General features: G+C 60.8%; 1 protein-coding gene across 1 annotated transcript; it reads left to right on the top strand.

Annotated features, from left to right (window-relative positions):
• Window positions 1–4,664: 4,664 nt before the first annotated feature.
• On the top strand, window positions 4,665–7,188 carry LOC136537506 (uncharacterized). Its single transcript, XM_066529454.1, has 4 exons — window positions 4,665–4,694; window positions 4,780–5,091; window positions 5,595–6,155; window positions 7,099–7,188. Exons 1-4 carry the CDS (start codon window positions 4,665–4,667, stop codon window positions 7,186–7,188), a joined length of 993 nt encoding a protein of 330 aa, XP_066385551.1.
• The last annotated feature ends 4,523 nt before the right edge of the window (window positions 7,189–11,711 follow it).

The raw sequence follows: 11,711 nt of genomic DNA, 5'->3' as shown, positions 1-11,711 counted from the left end.
CAAAGCATTACAATCAAGTCTCAGGCATTCGTCGATTTCATCGTCGAGTGGACAGACTTAAGCATGCCTGCCTCTCAGAGGCCCGACGAGTATTGGAAGATGTACTTCGACGGCTCTCTCAACATCGACGGCGCAGGAGCAGGAGTCCTTTTCGTGTCACCATCCATGTAGCAGCTCCGGTACGTTCTCAGGATTTATTTCCCAGCATCTAATAACGTTGCCGAGTACGAAGCATGCCTACATGGTTTGCGCATTGCGGTCAAGCTTGGTGTTAAACGTCTCTATGTGTCGGTGTTTCGGACCGGGGGGTCCTCAACCGACTAGTGAATTTGTTCTGCGTGCTCCCAATTCCGGATGGTGATGCAAAGAGACACAGGGTTTATACTGGTTCAGGCAATCGGCGCCCTACATCCAGTCTGAGGGATAGAACTTGTATTCCTTGCATCGAAGCGCTCGTAGTAGGGGGTTACAAGCTAAGGGAGAGAGGGAACTTGTCCCAGGTCTCGGCAGGGTGTCGTGGGGCTGTCTGAGACGTTGCTCTCAAGCGGCTGGAAGGTGTGCGTGTGTGTGTGATCGGGCGTCCCCCCTAAGTGGCCCAAGTCCTCTCCTTTTATAGTTGAAGGGGGGACAAGGGCAGTACATGTATTACTATGCGGCGTCGTGCCGACAGGGACGGCATGTCCGAGCCCTGTGGCCTATTCCTGTAGCGGCGTGGTCGTCGAAGTGACCCATCCTTGGAGTACTGGGGCGGCGTGGTCGTCCCATCAGATCCTGTGCGTCGTGGGAGCCCCAGGAATGCCTCGGAGTGGACGTGGCGGCGACCATAAGCCGCTGGAGATGGGCTATGCACGAGGCCGAAACTTGGTCGGGGCCGAGGCTGGTACTGCGGTGGGGGGTCTCGGCAGGCGCGAACCCCAATATTGCTGAGGCCCTGATGTACAGTGCCGAGGCCTTGGTGTACAGCGCCGAGGCCTTGAGCGGGCGGCTGATCGTGGACACAGTGGTAGGACACAGTGGCCAGTAACCCCCGCCATATCCTGCCCCAGGCGCTGACGGCGGCTGATCGTGGTCACAGTGTTTGGACACAGTGGCCGGTAATCCCCGCCATATCCTGCCCCAGGCGCTGACGGCGGCTAATCGTGGTCACAGTGTTTAGACACAGTGGCCGGTAATCCCCGCCGTGCCCTGTCCTGGCCGGTATGGTGCTGATGCGACTTCGGGTCGTGTCAGTCTTTCTGTGATGTTGAGCCGCTGTCCGGCTGAGATCACGGGAGTGGTTGAAAGCATTAATGGGACGTGACCGGCTGTCGGGAGGGTCGGCCGAGGCAGGGGGCGAGGGACCGCGGACGAGCCGGCCTCGAGCAACACGAAGAATGCTCCTTGCCGAGGCCTCGCGCGAGAGGCCTCGCGCGATACGGAGAACGCGGCCTCGCGCGAGACGGAGATTAGGCTCCTTGCCGAGGCCTCGCGCGGAAAGCCTCGCGCGATACGAAGAACGCGCCTCCTACCGAGGCCTTCTGTGGAGAGCCTCGGGCGAGGCGAAGATGGCGTTCCCTGCCGAGGCCTTCCCTGGGAGCCTCGCCAGGATGCCGGGATCTCCTTCTCAGGGCTCGAGGCGAGGAGGAGGACCTAGTGGGCCTGGTCGCGACGGGGAGGGGCCCACGACTTACCTTTTTGCTTTTATTATTTTTTAGATGGGACTTGGGCAACCCATTTGATGTTTTGCTTGGGGTACCCCATTCCAAGGTACCCGACAGTAGCCCCCGACCCTCGGGAGGAGTACGCGTATTCCCCCTGAGGGTTTGCCGAGGCTTGGTTTCTACCCGCTTCGTAGGAATTGGGGTTTGTTTGTTAAGGTTCCGGTGGGTGCGCGCGAGCGCACCCGCCGGGTGTAGCCCCCGAGCCCCTGGGGGAGTGGAGTTACTCCTCCAGGGGCTTTCTTCATTTCCGTGTCTGAATGAGTAGTTCTTATTGCATTTGCCAAGCCCCCAAGCGCAAGTTCGGGTTGCGGGGGTCTCGGCGAGGCTGCAGGGAAAAAGGCCTCTAGCCTCCGCGCGGAGCGAGAGGTTCGTCAGGGGTCCCCTGACTTTGGGTATGATCCTCACGCTTCCTTTCGTTCGGAAGGAGGGGTGGAATATGCCATGCTACCCTCGATGGGCACGAGCGTAGACACTTCCGGTGAGCTATTAGCGGGTAGTCTGAGTAGAGGCCCGAGCCCTGTTCGCTGGGGGACGGCTAGTGGTCCAGGGACGCACTCCAAGAGTACTAGGGGGTTTCTCTAGTGGGTGCCGAGGCTGTTCGCGGGCCTCAGTGGCTCGGTGCCTCCCTACGGTGGGATCCCATTCGGATACTTCCCCGCCGGTCTCGGACACAACTTAGGATGCCCTGAGCGATCGTTCGCTCGGGTCTAGGCCATTCGTAGGCTCGCCCCAATGTCATCCCTGACTCTGTTGCCCTAGGGCGGCTGTCGAAACCTTTTGGAGGCCCAGCCTTCGAACCCCTAGACCGTAACGGGCTCGGCGCCCTTTTATCGTGTTTGTAGCGAAACCTCTAGCGCGGTTTTGGACTGTTTGTCTTTGTCTTGGGTGTTCTGGCCCTTTCATCCGGTCTTCACGTGTCCTTTTCGTTCGAACGGAGGGTTAGTTTGCCGAGCCCATTCTGGTCTCGACAAGGTTGCAGGAAGAGCCCCTAGCCTCTGCGAGAGAGGGCCATCGGGAGTTCTCCTGACTTTTTATACGCCCCTCGCGCGTGAGGGTTTGTTTGCCGAGGCCCCTTTGGGCGCGAGCCCGGGTCGAGAGGTCTCGGCATATTTGTAGGAGGAGCTCCTTAGCCTCTGCATAGGGCGAGAAGGCCATCAGGGGTTCCCCTGACTTTTTATGCAACCCTCGCGCTTCCTTTTCGCTCGGAAGGAGGGATGGAACGTGCCTTGCTACCCTCGATGGGCACGAGCGGTGGCACTTCCGGTGAGCTATTATCGGGTAGTCCGAGTGGAGGTCCGAACCCCGTTCATTAGGGGACGGCTAGCGGTCTAGAGACACACTCCAAGAGTACTAGAGGATTTCTCTAGTGGGTGCCGAGGCCGTTCGTTGGGCCTCGGTGGCTCGGTGCCTCCCTACGGTGGGATCCCATTCGGATACTTTTCTGCTAGTCTCGGACACGACTTTGGGCGTCCCAGGCATTTCGCTCGCTTGGGTCTCGGCCCCGTATAGGCTCGCCCGCAGTCGCCCCTGACTCTGTTATCCTAGGGCAGCTGTCAAAACCCTTTGGGGTCTAGCCTTCGAACCCCTGGATCGTAACGGGCTCAGAGCCCGATTCCTTCCTATGAAAGGAACAGGCCACGGGAAATATCCTCCCTATTGGCTCGGCCGCGGGTGGCGCACCTTTTGAGGTGGTTTCACGGGGAGGCGAAACGACGCTTGCTGCCGTAGTGGGCGAGCGCGACGTGATGGACGGGACGTAACTGTTCACGCATTTAATGCGGGAGACGTGGGCGCGTGAGCTGCCGAAATCGGCTCGTGGTTAACCGCGCCGGACGGGGAAAACCTCCCTGATTTTATCGCCCGTTCGTTTCACCTCCTCCCTGCATAAATACCCGAAGAGTCTCGCCCCTCCTTATCTTACCTTGCCTGCCTCCTCCATTGAGCCGTCACTAGAGCAGCGGGTGCCGGGAAGAAGAGGAGAGAAGAGCAAGTCTAGGGAGAACGCGAGAAAAAAGCGAGAGCATGGAGGGAGAGAGGGAAAAACTCACCGCCGCGCCCGATTCCTCCATCGTATTCATGGCCGGCAACGTCGTCGTTGTCGAGGCGGACCCCTGGGATCCGTCGGACGTCACTGAGGAGATGCTCCAGTCGCTTGTCGACGGTGGACTCCTCCGCCCGGTGACAGACCCTAGTAGGCTGGAGTGGATTGCTCCGTACGGCGAGCTAGAGCCGAGGCCCCGCGACGGCTACGTTGTGAGCTTCGTCTCCTTCCACGAGCGCGGCCTCGGTGTTCCGGCGGACCGGTTCATGCGGGCTCTCCCGCATTACTACGGAGTGGAGCTCCACAATTTTAATCCCAACTCCATCGCTCAGGCGGCTAACTTTGTTGCCGTCTGCGAGGGGTATTTGGGGATCGCTCCCCATTGGGATTTGTGGCTCCACCTGTTCTGGGCGGGGCATAATACTAAGCCGACGGGCACGTCGGGCAAGAGGAAGGCATCGAGGGCTGGAGGCTGCACCCTCCAAGTGCGTCAGGACCGCCTGCACCTCTACATCCCAGCCCAACTCGCGTCCTCCAACCGCCGGTGGTACACGAGTTGGTTCTACCTCCGCAACGACGACGGGGGACTTCCCCCTTATACTGGGCGGATTGTGGGGAGTTGCCCAGAGAAATGGAAATGGGGCATCCCGAAGGTCGACCAGCCCAAGCTAGAGCCGCTCCTAGAGGGGCTGGCGAGGCTGCGGAACCATGGCCTCATTGTCGCTGTGGTCGTGGCCGCCTTCCACCGCCGGAGGGTGCTGTCGCTGATGGCTCGACGGTGGCGGCTGTTCGAGATGAGGCCAGGTGAGCTCGTCGAAGGCACCCGGATGTCTTCCTCCGCCCTCTCCGACGAGGAAATTCACCGTCGGGTGGGGGAGACGGTAGATGTGAAGTTGAGGGGCGGCAACCTGACCCCCTTCGCGATGCGACCGTCGCGGGGGTTTCTTTCGCTGGTAAGTCAAGTGCCGCTGCAGCCTCTGAGCCTCCTCAATCTCCCTTTATCCCTTGTTTCCTTATGCGCGTTTGTGGTTTGTTCAGGGGATGAGGGACGTGCGCTCCTCCCCGCCGCCCGTTCCCGAGGACGCGGGGCAGCGAGCGATTAACCGCGCTCACGCCGACGCGCAGAAGAAGCGGAAGGATGCTAAGGCGGCGAAGCGCACGAAGCACATCCTTGCGCGCGAGGCATTGGATAAGCGCCGCCGCCAGCAACGGAAGGAAGGTCTCCCGTTGGAGGAGTCCCCGTCGACGTCGTTGTCGATGGAGGCCTCGGACGGGAATGACAAGGGCGAGGTGGGGCGAGGCCCCCTAGACCACCTTTCGGACGTCGGGGAGGTGGCGCCCGGGGCGTCGGTAAGCAGCCCGGCACCCCCGGGAAGGGGAGGGGAAGTGGACCCGGGGCCGGCGGTGGCCCCCTCCGGGGCCGAGGCCGACACGCCCGAGGCGCGGGCGTTAGGCAAACGCGCCGTCAGCCCGGTAAGCTCGGCGGTTGCGGCGGAGCCGGTGGCGGTGGAGGCGACGCCACCGGCCCCGCAGAGGATCGAAGGGGCGCCGGGGTCCGCCGAGGACCGACCGGCGCCGATGGATACGGATGCGACGCCACTGCCGCCGCCTCCGCCATTGCGAAGGAGGTTTGCTGTGGCGAAGCTGGGGCTGCCCCGTTCAAAGTAAGTGTGTTTTTGGCGGGGTTATGGTGTCTTCCATTCACCTTTTTGGTCTCGTGCTGACCCTGTAGGTTGATTTTCTTTAGTCAGAAGCGGCCCGCGGACGACCTCCCCTTGGCGTCCCTTAAAGCGCTTAAGGCGAGCCCCGGCTCCTCTACCCACTGGGTGGCAGAGGCATAAGTCGCCATCCAGCGCGGCGCGGCGTCGGCGAGGGTCGACCCACAGGAACCAGCTGCTCAAGGAAGGGTTGCCGAGGCGGCCCCTACACGGTCGGATGGGGCCGTCGTGCCCTTTGTTGCCGAGGCTCCCGGGGCCTCTGGGGCTGAGGCGATGGGGGCCCCGGTGCCCATGTCCGTCGAGACCGCAGTGTCTACGGCCAGCGCTTCTGCATCTACCGAGGCCATAATGACGGAGGCCGAAGCCCCCGTCGCCGCCGAGCCCATGACTGCAGAGGCCGTAGCCCCCGAGGTCACGACGGCCGTCGTGACGGCAGCGAGGCCGTCTGTGCAGGAGGCGGAGATGTCGGTGGTGGAGGCCTCGGCCGTGCCCTTGGCTCAGGGCCCGCCGTTGTTGCGGGAGAGTGCCCGGGAGATGGAGGTCTATCCGATCTCCTCCGACGATACTTCCTGGGCACAGGAGGTGGTTGGCGCCGAGGAGACCGACGCCGTGGAGCAACCGGCGCCGCTCTTAGACGAGGGAAACTCGGCCCTCGTGCGGGTGCGACCCGAGCCCCGCGGGTGGGATCACCCGCGGGTACTGTGGCGGAGCCGGGACGACCCTGAGGGGGAGCCTTTGTTTGCCCTCGAGGACACGGCCGAGGGCGGGCACTGGAGTACCTTCGAGCAGTACCGCGAGCTGGCGGAACGGTCGCTGCGGATAGCACTGTCCGTGGTGGCTGACGAACTGCCCGGAGTCGCTCAGGTTCGTGTTTTCCTTTCTCGCGCGACGTTGTTCTTTCCTTGGTTTTGTCGCAATCGACGACCTCTGCTCTGCCTCCTCAGGAGCTCGAGACCTGGTCCCTTGGGAAGTCGGTCTTCCTCCGGCGGGAGAGGGGAATCTAGGACCAGCTTCAGAGGTAGAGGGGCCTTCTTGCCGATGCTAACGAGCTTCTGTCGGCCCGAAGCGCGGAGGTGGAGGACCTCCGCCTTCGTTGTGTCGACGCGAAGGTCGAGGCGGCCACAGCCTAGACGCAGCTCGCCCCCTTGGTGGCGCGGATCAAGGAGCTGGAGGAGGAGCTTACCCGCGCCGTCAGCAACCGGGATGCCTTCAGGTCCCGGGCTAAAGAAGCGACGACCTTGGGCAAGGCCCTCGCTGGGCAGCTGGGGGCAGAGGAGAGTGCGCACCGGCTGACCAAAGGCGCTCTGAACGAGGCCCTTGCTGCGGTTGAGGCCTCACAAATCGAGGCTGTGGTTTTGAGGGGGACGGTCGAGGGTGAGTTTGAGTCCCCTTGTTTTGTTTTCTTCCCCTTATGTTCGCTTCCTAACTTCCTCGTATGCCACAGAGCTAGGGAGTGAAGCCTCCAGGGTGGCCGAGGCCTCTCGAGTCGAGGCCCAGCGGTTGAAGGCGAAAGCCGAGGCCTGCCAGGCCGAGACCTGACGCTGGGAGCTGAAGGCAAAGGGTGAGCTCCATGGGCTCCTGTCCCTAACTTAGGTTGTTTTTTCTCTGGCTTGACCTTATTTCATTTTCCGTGGTGCAGAGTCAGAGGCGAAGGTCGTTCGGGCCACCGAGGCTTCCAGCGCGGTGCAGACGGTGCTCCAGACTGAGATCGGGGAGCATGAAGCGCTAAAGCGTGCTGCCCTTTCCGCCTGCGAGGCCCTAGAAGTCGAGGGGGTTCAGTCGGGCAGCTCCCTGGGGAGCCGCTTGATTGCGCTGAGTAGCCAGATGCGTGAGCGGCTCCGAGGGGCGCTGCACACGGGTGTCAAGCGGGCGATGGCTGTCATCTCCTCCCACTACCTTGGCGTCGACCTCCCGGCCATCAGTGATGGCTACGTTCTGCCTGATGATGACGAGGAGGCCCACGCGGCGGTCGCGAAGCTGCTGGAGGCGGTGGAAGGCCCTAGCACGGCGCTGGCGACGCTCTTTGAAGACGAGGTGGTTCCTCCCCTACCATCTGCCGATGCTGGAGGCCCTGAGCCTTAATCTAGGCCCTGAGGGCTGTGTAAAGATAGAATAGGGGTTATTTTTGTATCATAACGTTTGTGGCCGTCAAGGCCTTTATTTCTGACGTATTTGTGTTTCTTAGTTGTTTTTCTCATGTTTCCGAGCCTTTGCCCTCTGTTGCTCCTGATCCGATTTCGTTTGCAAAACACCCCTTTGGGGCCTAAGCCGTCCCTTGAGCGAGAGGTAGTGAGGGAGTGCCGTAGCCCGAGGGCGTAGGCCGTCTCGCGACTCAGCCGGCCTCTTGCTTAGGAAGTAGACCTTGGTCCGAGGAGTCTCTACAAATGATTCATCAGAGCCTGCTAGAGACTTGGCGTAGGAATTTTTTTGAAAAGCAACTAAAAAATGGTGCGTGGGACCTAGGGGAAGTCCCCCGCCTAGCCCCCGAGGGAGGCTTGGTTCTGCTAAGGCAGAGCCGAGTCTCCCTTATTGTGTTTGTTGTACTGCCGAGACCTACTGTGGGCTCGGGGGGTTTCTCGAAAAGTAAAGACCAACTAAAGAGCGCTTTTTAATTGCATTTCGAGAATGATATATACAATGCTTGGAAATTTAGGGATAAAAGCGACGTAGCTGTTCTATGTTCCAAGCGTTGGTGAAGATTTCGCCCTTCTTGTTGGCCAGCTTATAGGTCCCGGGCTTCAGGACTTGGGCGATGATGTACGGTCCTTCCCATGGCGGGGTCAGCTTGTGGCGACCCTTGTTGCTCTGTGCTAGCCTCAGCACCAGGTCACCTACCTTCAGGTCTCGGCCTCGGACGCGTCGGGCCTGATAGCGCCGCAGGCTCTGCTGATACTTGGCCGAGTGTAGTAGCGCGACGTCTCGGGCTTCCTCCAGCTGATCGAGGGTGTCCTCTCGGGTTGTGCTGTTGCTTTGTTCGTTATAGGCTTACAGCCTCGGGGAACCATATTCTAGGTCAGTGGGGAGGATGGCCTCGGAGAGCACCTCGCTGATGAAATAGACCGGTCACTGGGTAGGCAGAGTATGCCCTTCTTCCTGCCTCTCTACTACTACGGCGGCGCTGACCACTTGGGTTGTTGCGGCGACGTAGAGTAAGAGGGCCTCGTCCAAGGTCGGGGGTATCAGAACGGGAGGATTGGTGAGCAGCCTCTTGAGTCTGTTGAGGGCTTCCTCGTCCTCGAGGGTCCAAGAAAAACGCTAGGACTTCTCAAGAGTCAGTATAGAGGCAAACCTTTTTCACCGAGGCGCGAGATGAAGTGGCTTAGGGCCGCAAGGCATCCCATGACCCTCTGTACTCTCTTGAGGTCTCTGATTGGTCCCATGCTAGTTATAGCCGAGACCTTCTCTGGGTTGGCCTCAATGCCGCATTCCGAGACTATGAATCCCAAGAGCATGCCTCGGGGGACCCCGAACACACACTTCTCGGGGTTGAGCTTGATGCCCTTCTCTCTAAGGCATTTGAAGGTCACCCTCAAGTCATTCACGAGATTTTCAGCCTTTCTGGTTTTGACCACGATGTCGTCTACATAGGCCTCGACGGTCTACCCGATGTTGTCGCCAAAGACCTGGGTCATGCACCGCTGGTACGTGGCACCTGCGTTTCTGAGGCCGAAGGGCATCGTCACGTAGCAGTACATGCCAAACGGTGTGATGAAAGAAGTTGCGAGCTGGTCGGACTCTTTCATCTTGATCTGATGGTATCCGGAGTACGCATCGAGGAAAGACAGGGTCTCGCACCCTGCGGTGGAATCAACGATTTGATCGATTCGAGGTAATGGAAAGGGGACCTTTGGACAGGCTTTATTCAGACCGGTGTAGTCTACACACATCCTCCATTTCCCATTTTTCTTCTTGACTAAAACAGGGTTAGCCAACCACTCTGGGTGGGATACTTCCTTGATGAACCCGGCCGCCAAGAGTTTCTGTACCTCCTCTCCGATGGCCCTGCGCTTTTCTTCGTCGAAGCAGCGCAGGCATTGCCTCGCTGGTCTAGATCCAGCCCGGATGTCCAGGGCATGCTCAGCGACTTCCCTTGGTATGCCCGGCATGTCCGAGGGACTCCATGCGAAAATGTCGGCGTTCGCACGGAGAAAGTCGACGAGCACGGCTTCCTATTTGATGTCGAGGGTGGCGCTAATCCTCAGCGCCCGGTCGTCGGGGCATGCGGGGTCGACCAGGATGAGTTTGATGGTTTCAGCGGGCTCGAATGCCCCCACGCGACGCTTGGAGTCAGGCACCTCGCCACTAAGTTGGTCGAGGTGGGCGATGAGGGTCTCGGCCTCCGCAAGAGCCTCGGCGTACTCGATGCACTCGACGTTGTAGTCGTATGCATGTTCGTACGTGGACTCGATTGTGATGACACCATTAGGGCCTGGCATCTTGAGCTTGAGGTAGGTATAGTTGGGCACTACCATGAACTTGGCATAGCACGGTCGCCCCAGGATGGCGTGGTAGGCTCCCCCGAACCTGACTACTTCGAAGGTGAGGACTTCCTTGCGGTAGTTGGAAGGGGTGCCGAAGCAGACGGGAAGGTCGATGCGCACGAGGGGTTGCGTGCGCTTCCCTGGCACGATGCCGTGGAAGGGTGCGACGTCGCCTCGTAGCCTCGACCGGTCGATCTCTAAGAGCTCCAGGGTGTTGGCGTAGAGGATGTTGAGGCCGCTGCCTCTGTCCATCAACACCTTGGAGAGTCGGGTATTGTCGATGATCGGGTCGACGACCAGTGGGTACTGCCCGGGATTCGGAATACGGTCGGGGTGGTCACCTCGATCGAAGGTGATCGCCTCTCGGGACCAGTTGAGGTATTGGGGGGTGGCCACTTTGACCGAGAAGACTTCTCAGCGTTCCCTCTTGCGCTGCCGCGCCGTAAGGCATGCCGAGGGCCCACCGAAGATCATGAAAGCGTTGCGTACCTTGGGGAACCCGTCGTCCTTGTCTTCACCCCGACCGCCGGCGCCCTTCTGCTTGGCGTTGTCGTCGGGGAGCCCGAGCCTGGCGTAGTAGCGTCGCAGCATGGTGCAATCCTCGAGAGCGTGCCTGACCGGGCCCTGGTGGTAAGGGCAGGGTTTTTTGAGCATGTCGTCGAAGGGTCTAGGGCCTTTGGGGCCTCGGGGATTCTTGCACTCTGTGGTCGCGACCAGGTCAGCCTCCAGGACCTCCTACTTCCCTAGGCGCCCCTTTTTCTTTTTCTTAGGGAGGTGGGAGGCTGAGGCCTCGGGGGCCTCTTCCCTCCGCTTACCCTTGGTATCGGCGTCGGGGAAGATGGCTCCGACAGCCTCTTCTCCTGAGGCGAAGCTGGTGGCGATGTCGAGGAGCGCGGCAGCAGAGCGCGGGACGTTGCGACCTAACTCTCGGACCAAGTCCCGACAAGTGGTGCCGGAGAGGAAAGCCTGGACGATCTCCGAGTCGCCGACGCTGGGTAGCTCGGTGCACTGTTTGGAGAAGCGCCGGATGAAGTCTCGGAGAGACTCGTCTGGCTTCTGGCGACAGCTCTTAAGATCCTAGGAATTCCTAGGGCACATGTATGTGCCCTGGAAGTTCCCAACGAAGATCCTAACCAAGTCGCGCCAGTCGTGGATTTGCGAGGGAGGGAGATGCTCGAGCCAGGCTCGTGCCGAGTCCGACAAGAGCAAAGGGAGATTGCGGATGATGAGCAGGTCATCGTCCGCGCCACCTAGCTGGCAGGCCAGGCGGTAATCGGCGAGCCAGAGCTCCAGGTTGGTCTCACCGCTGTACTTCGCGAGATTGGCCGGCTGTCGGAACCGGGCGGGGAAAGGAGCAGCGCGGATGGCCCTGCTGAAGACCCGAGGGCCTAGCGGCTCAAAGGAAGGACTGCGGTCCTCACTGCTGTCGTAGCGACCGCCTCGGTGTGGGTGGTAGCCTCGAGCGGGCCCCTCGTTGTCATGGTGTCGTCGCCTGCTCACCACCTCATGGTCTCCCTACACCTCGCGTCGATTGCCGAGGCGGTCCAGAAGCACGGGGACCCTGTGGGCTATCAGCGCTCGGTCGGGGTCGGGACGAGCCGGGGCTTCCCTGTCCTGCTGAGGCGGTGCCGTGAGAAGGTTCGAGGCGCCCCCGCGTCGTCAGGAGGCAGAACTCTCGGCCTGCTGAACCGCAGCGGTCTCTAGGAGATCGCGGAGCTCGCCGCGGACCCGCCGACCCTCCGTGGTAGAAGGCTCGGGCATTGCGCGAACC

The sequence above is a fragment of the Miscanthus floridulus genome, chromosome 2, assembly GCF_019320115.1.
Source record: "Miscanthus floridulus cultivar M001 chromosome 2, ASM1932011v1, whole genome shotgun sequence".
Lineage (NCBI taxonomy): Eukaryota > Viridiplantae > Streptophyta > Magnoliopsida > Poales > Poaceae > Miscanthus > Miscanthus floridulus.
The sequence above is the reverse complement of the archived record's forward strand: the minus strand, read 5'-3'. Positions and strand labels throughout refer to the sequence as shown.

What these genes read in the sequence shown, in the direction of transcription:
- LOC136537506 (XM_066529454.1), top strand. Translation starts at nt 4,665, where the DNA reads ATGCGACCGTCGCGGGGGTTTCTTTCGCTG. An exon ending in CGCGGGGGTTTCTTTCGCTG is followed by an intron (nt 4,695 to 4,779) that starts GTAAGTCAAGTG and finishes TGGTTTGTTCAG; the next exon opens with GGGATGAGGGACGTGCGCTC. An exon ending in AGGTGGCGCCCGGGGCGTCG is followed by an intron (nt 5,092 to 5,594) that starts GTAAGCAGCCCG and finishes GTCGCCATCCAG; the next exon opens with CGCGGCGCGGCGTCGGCGAG.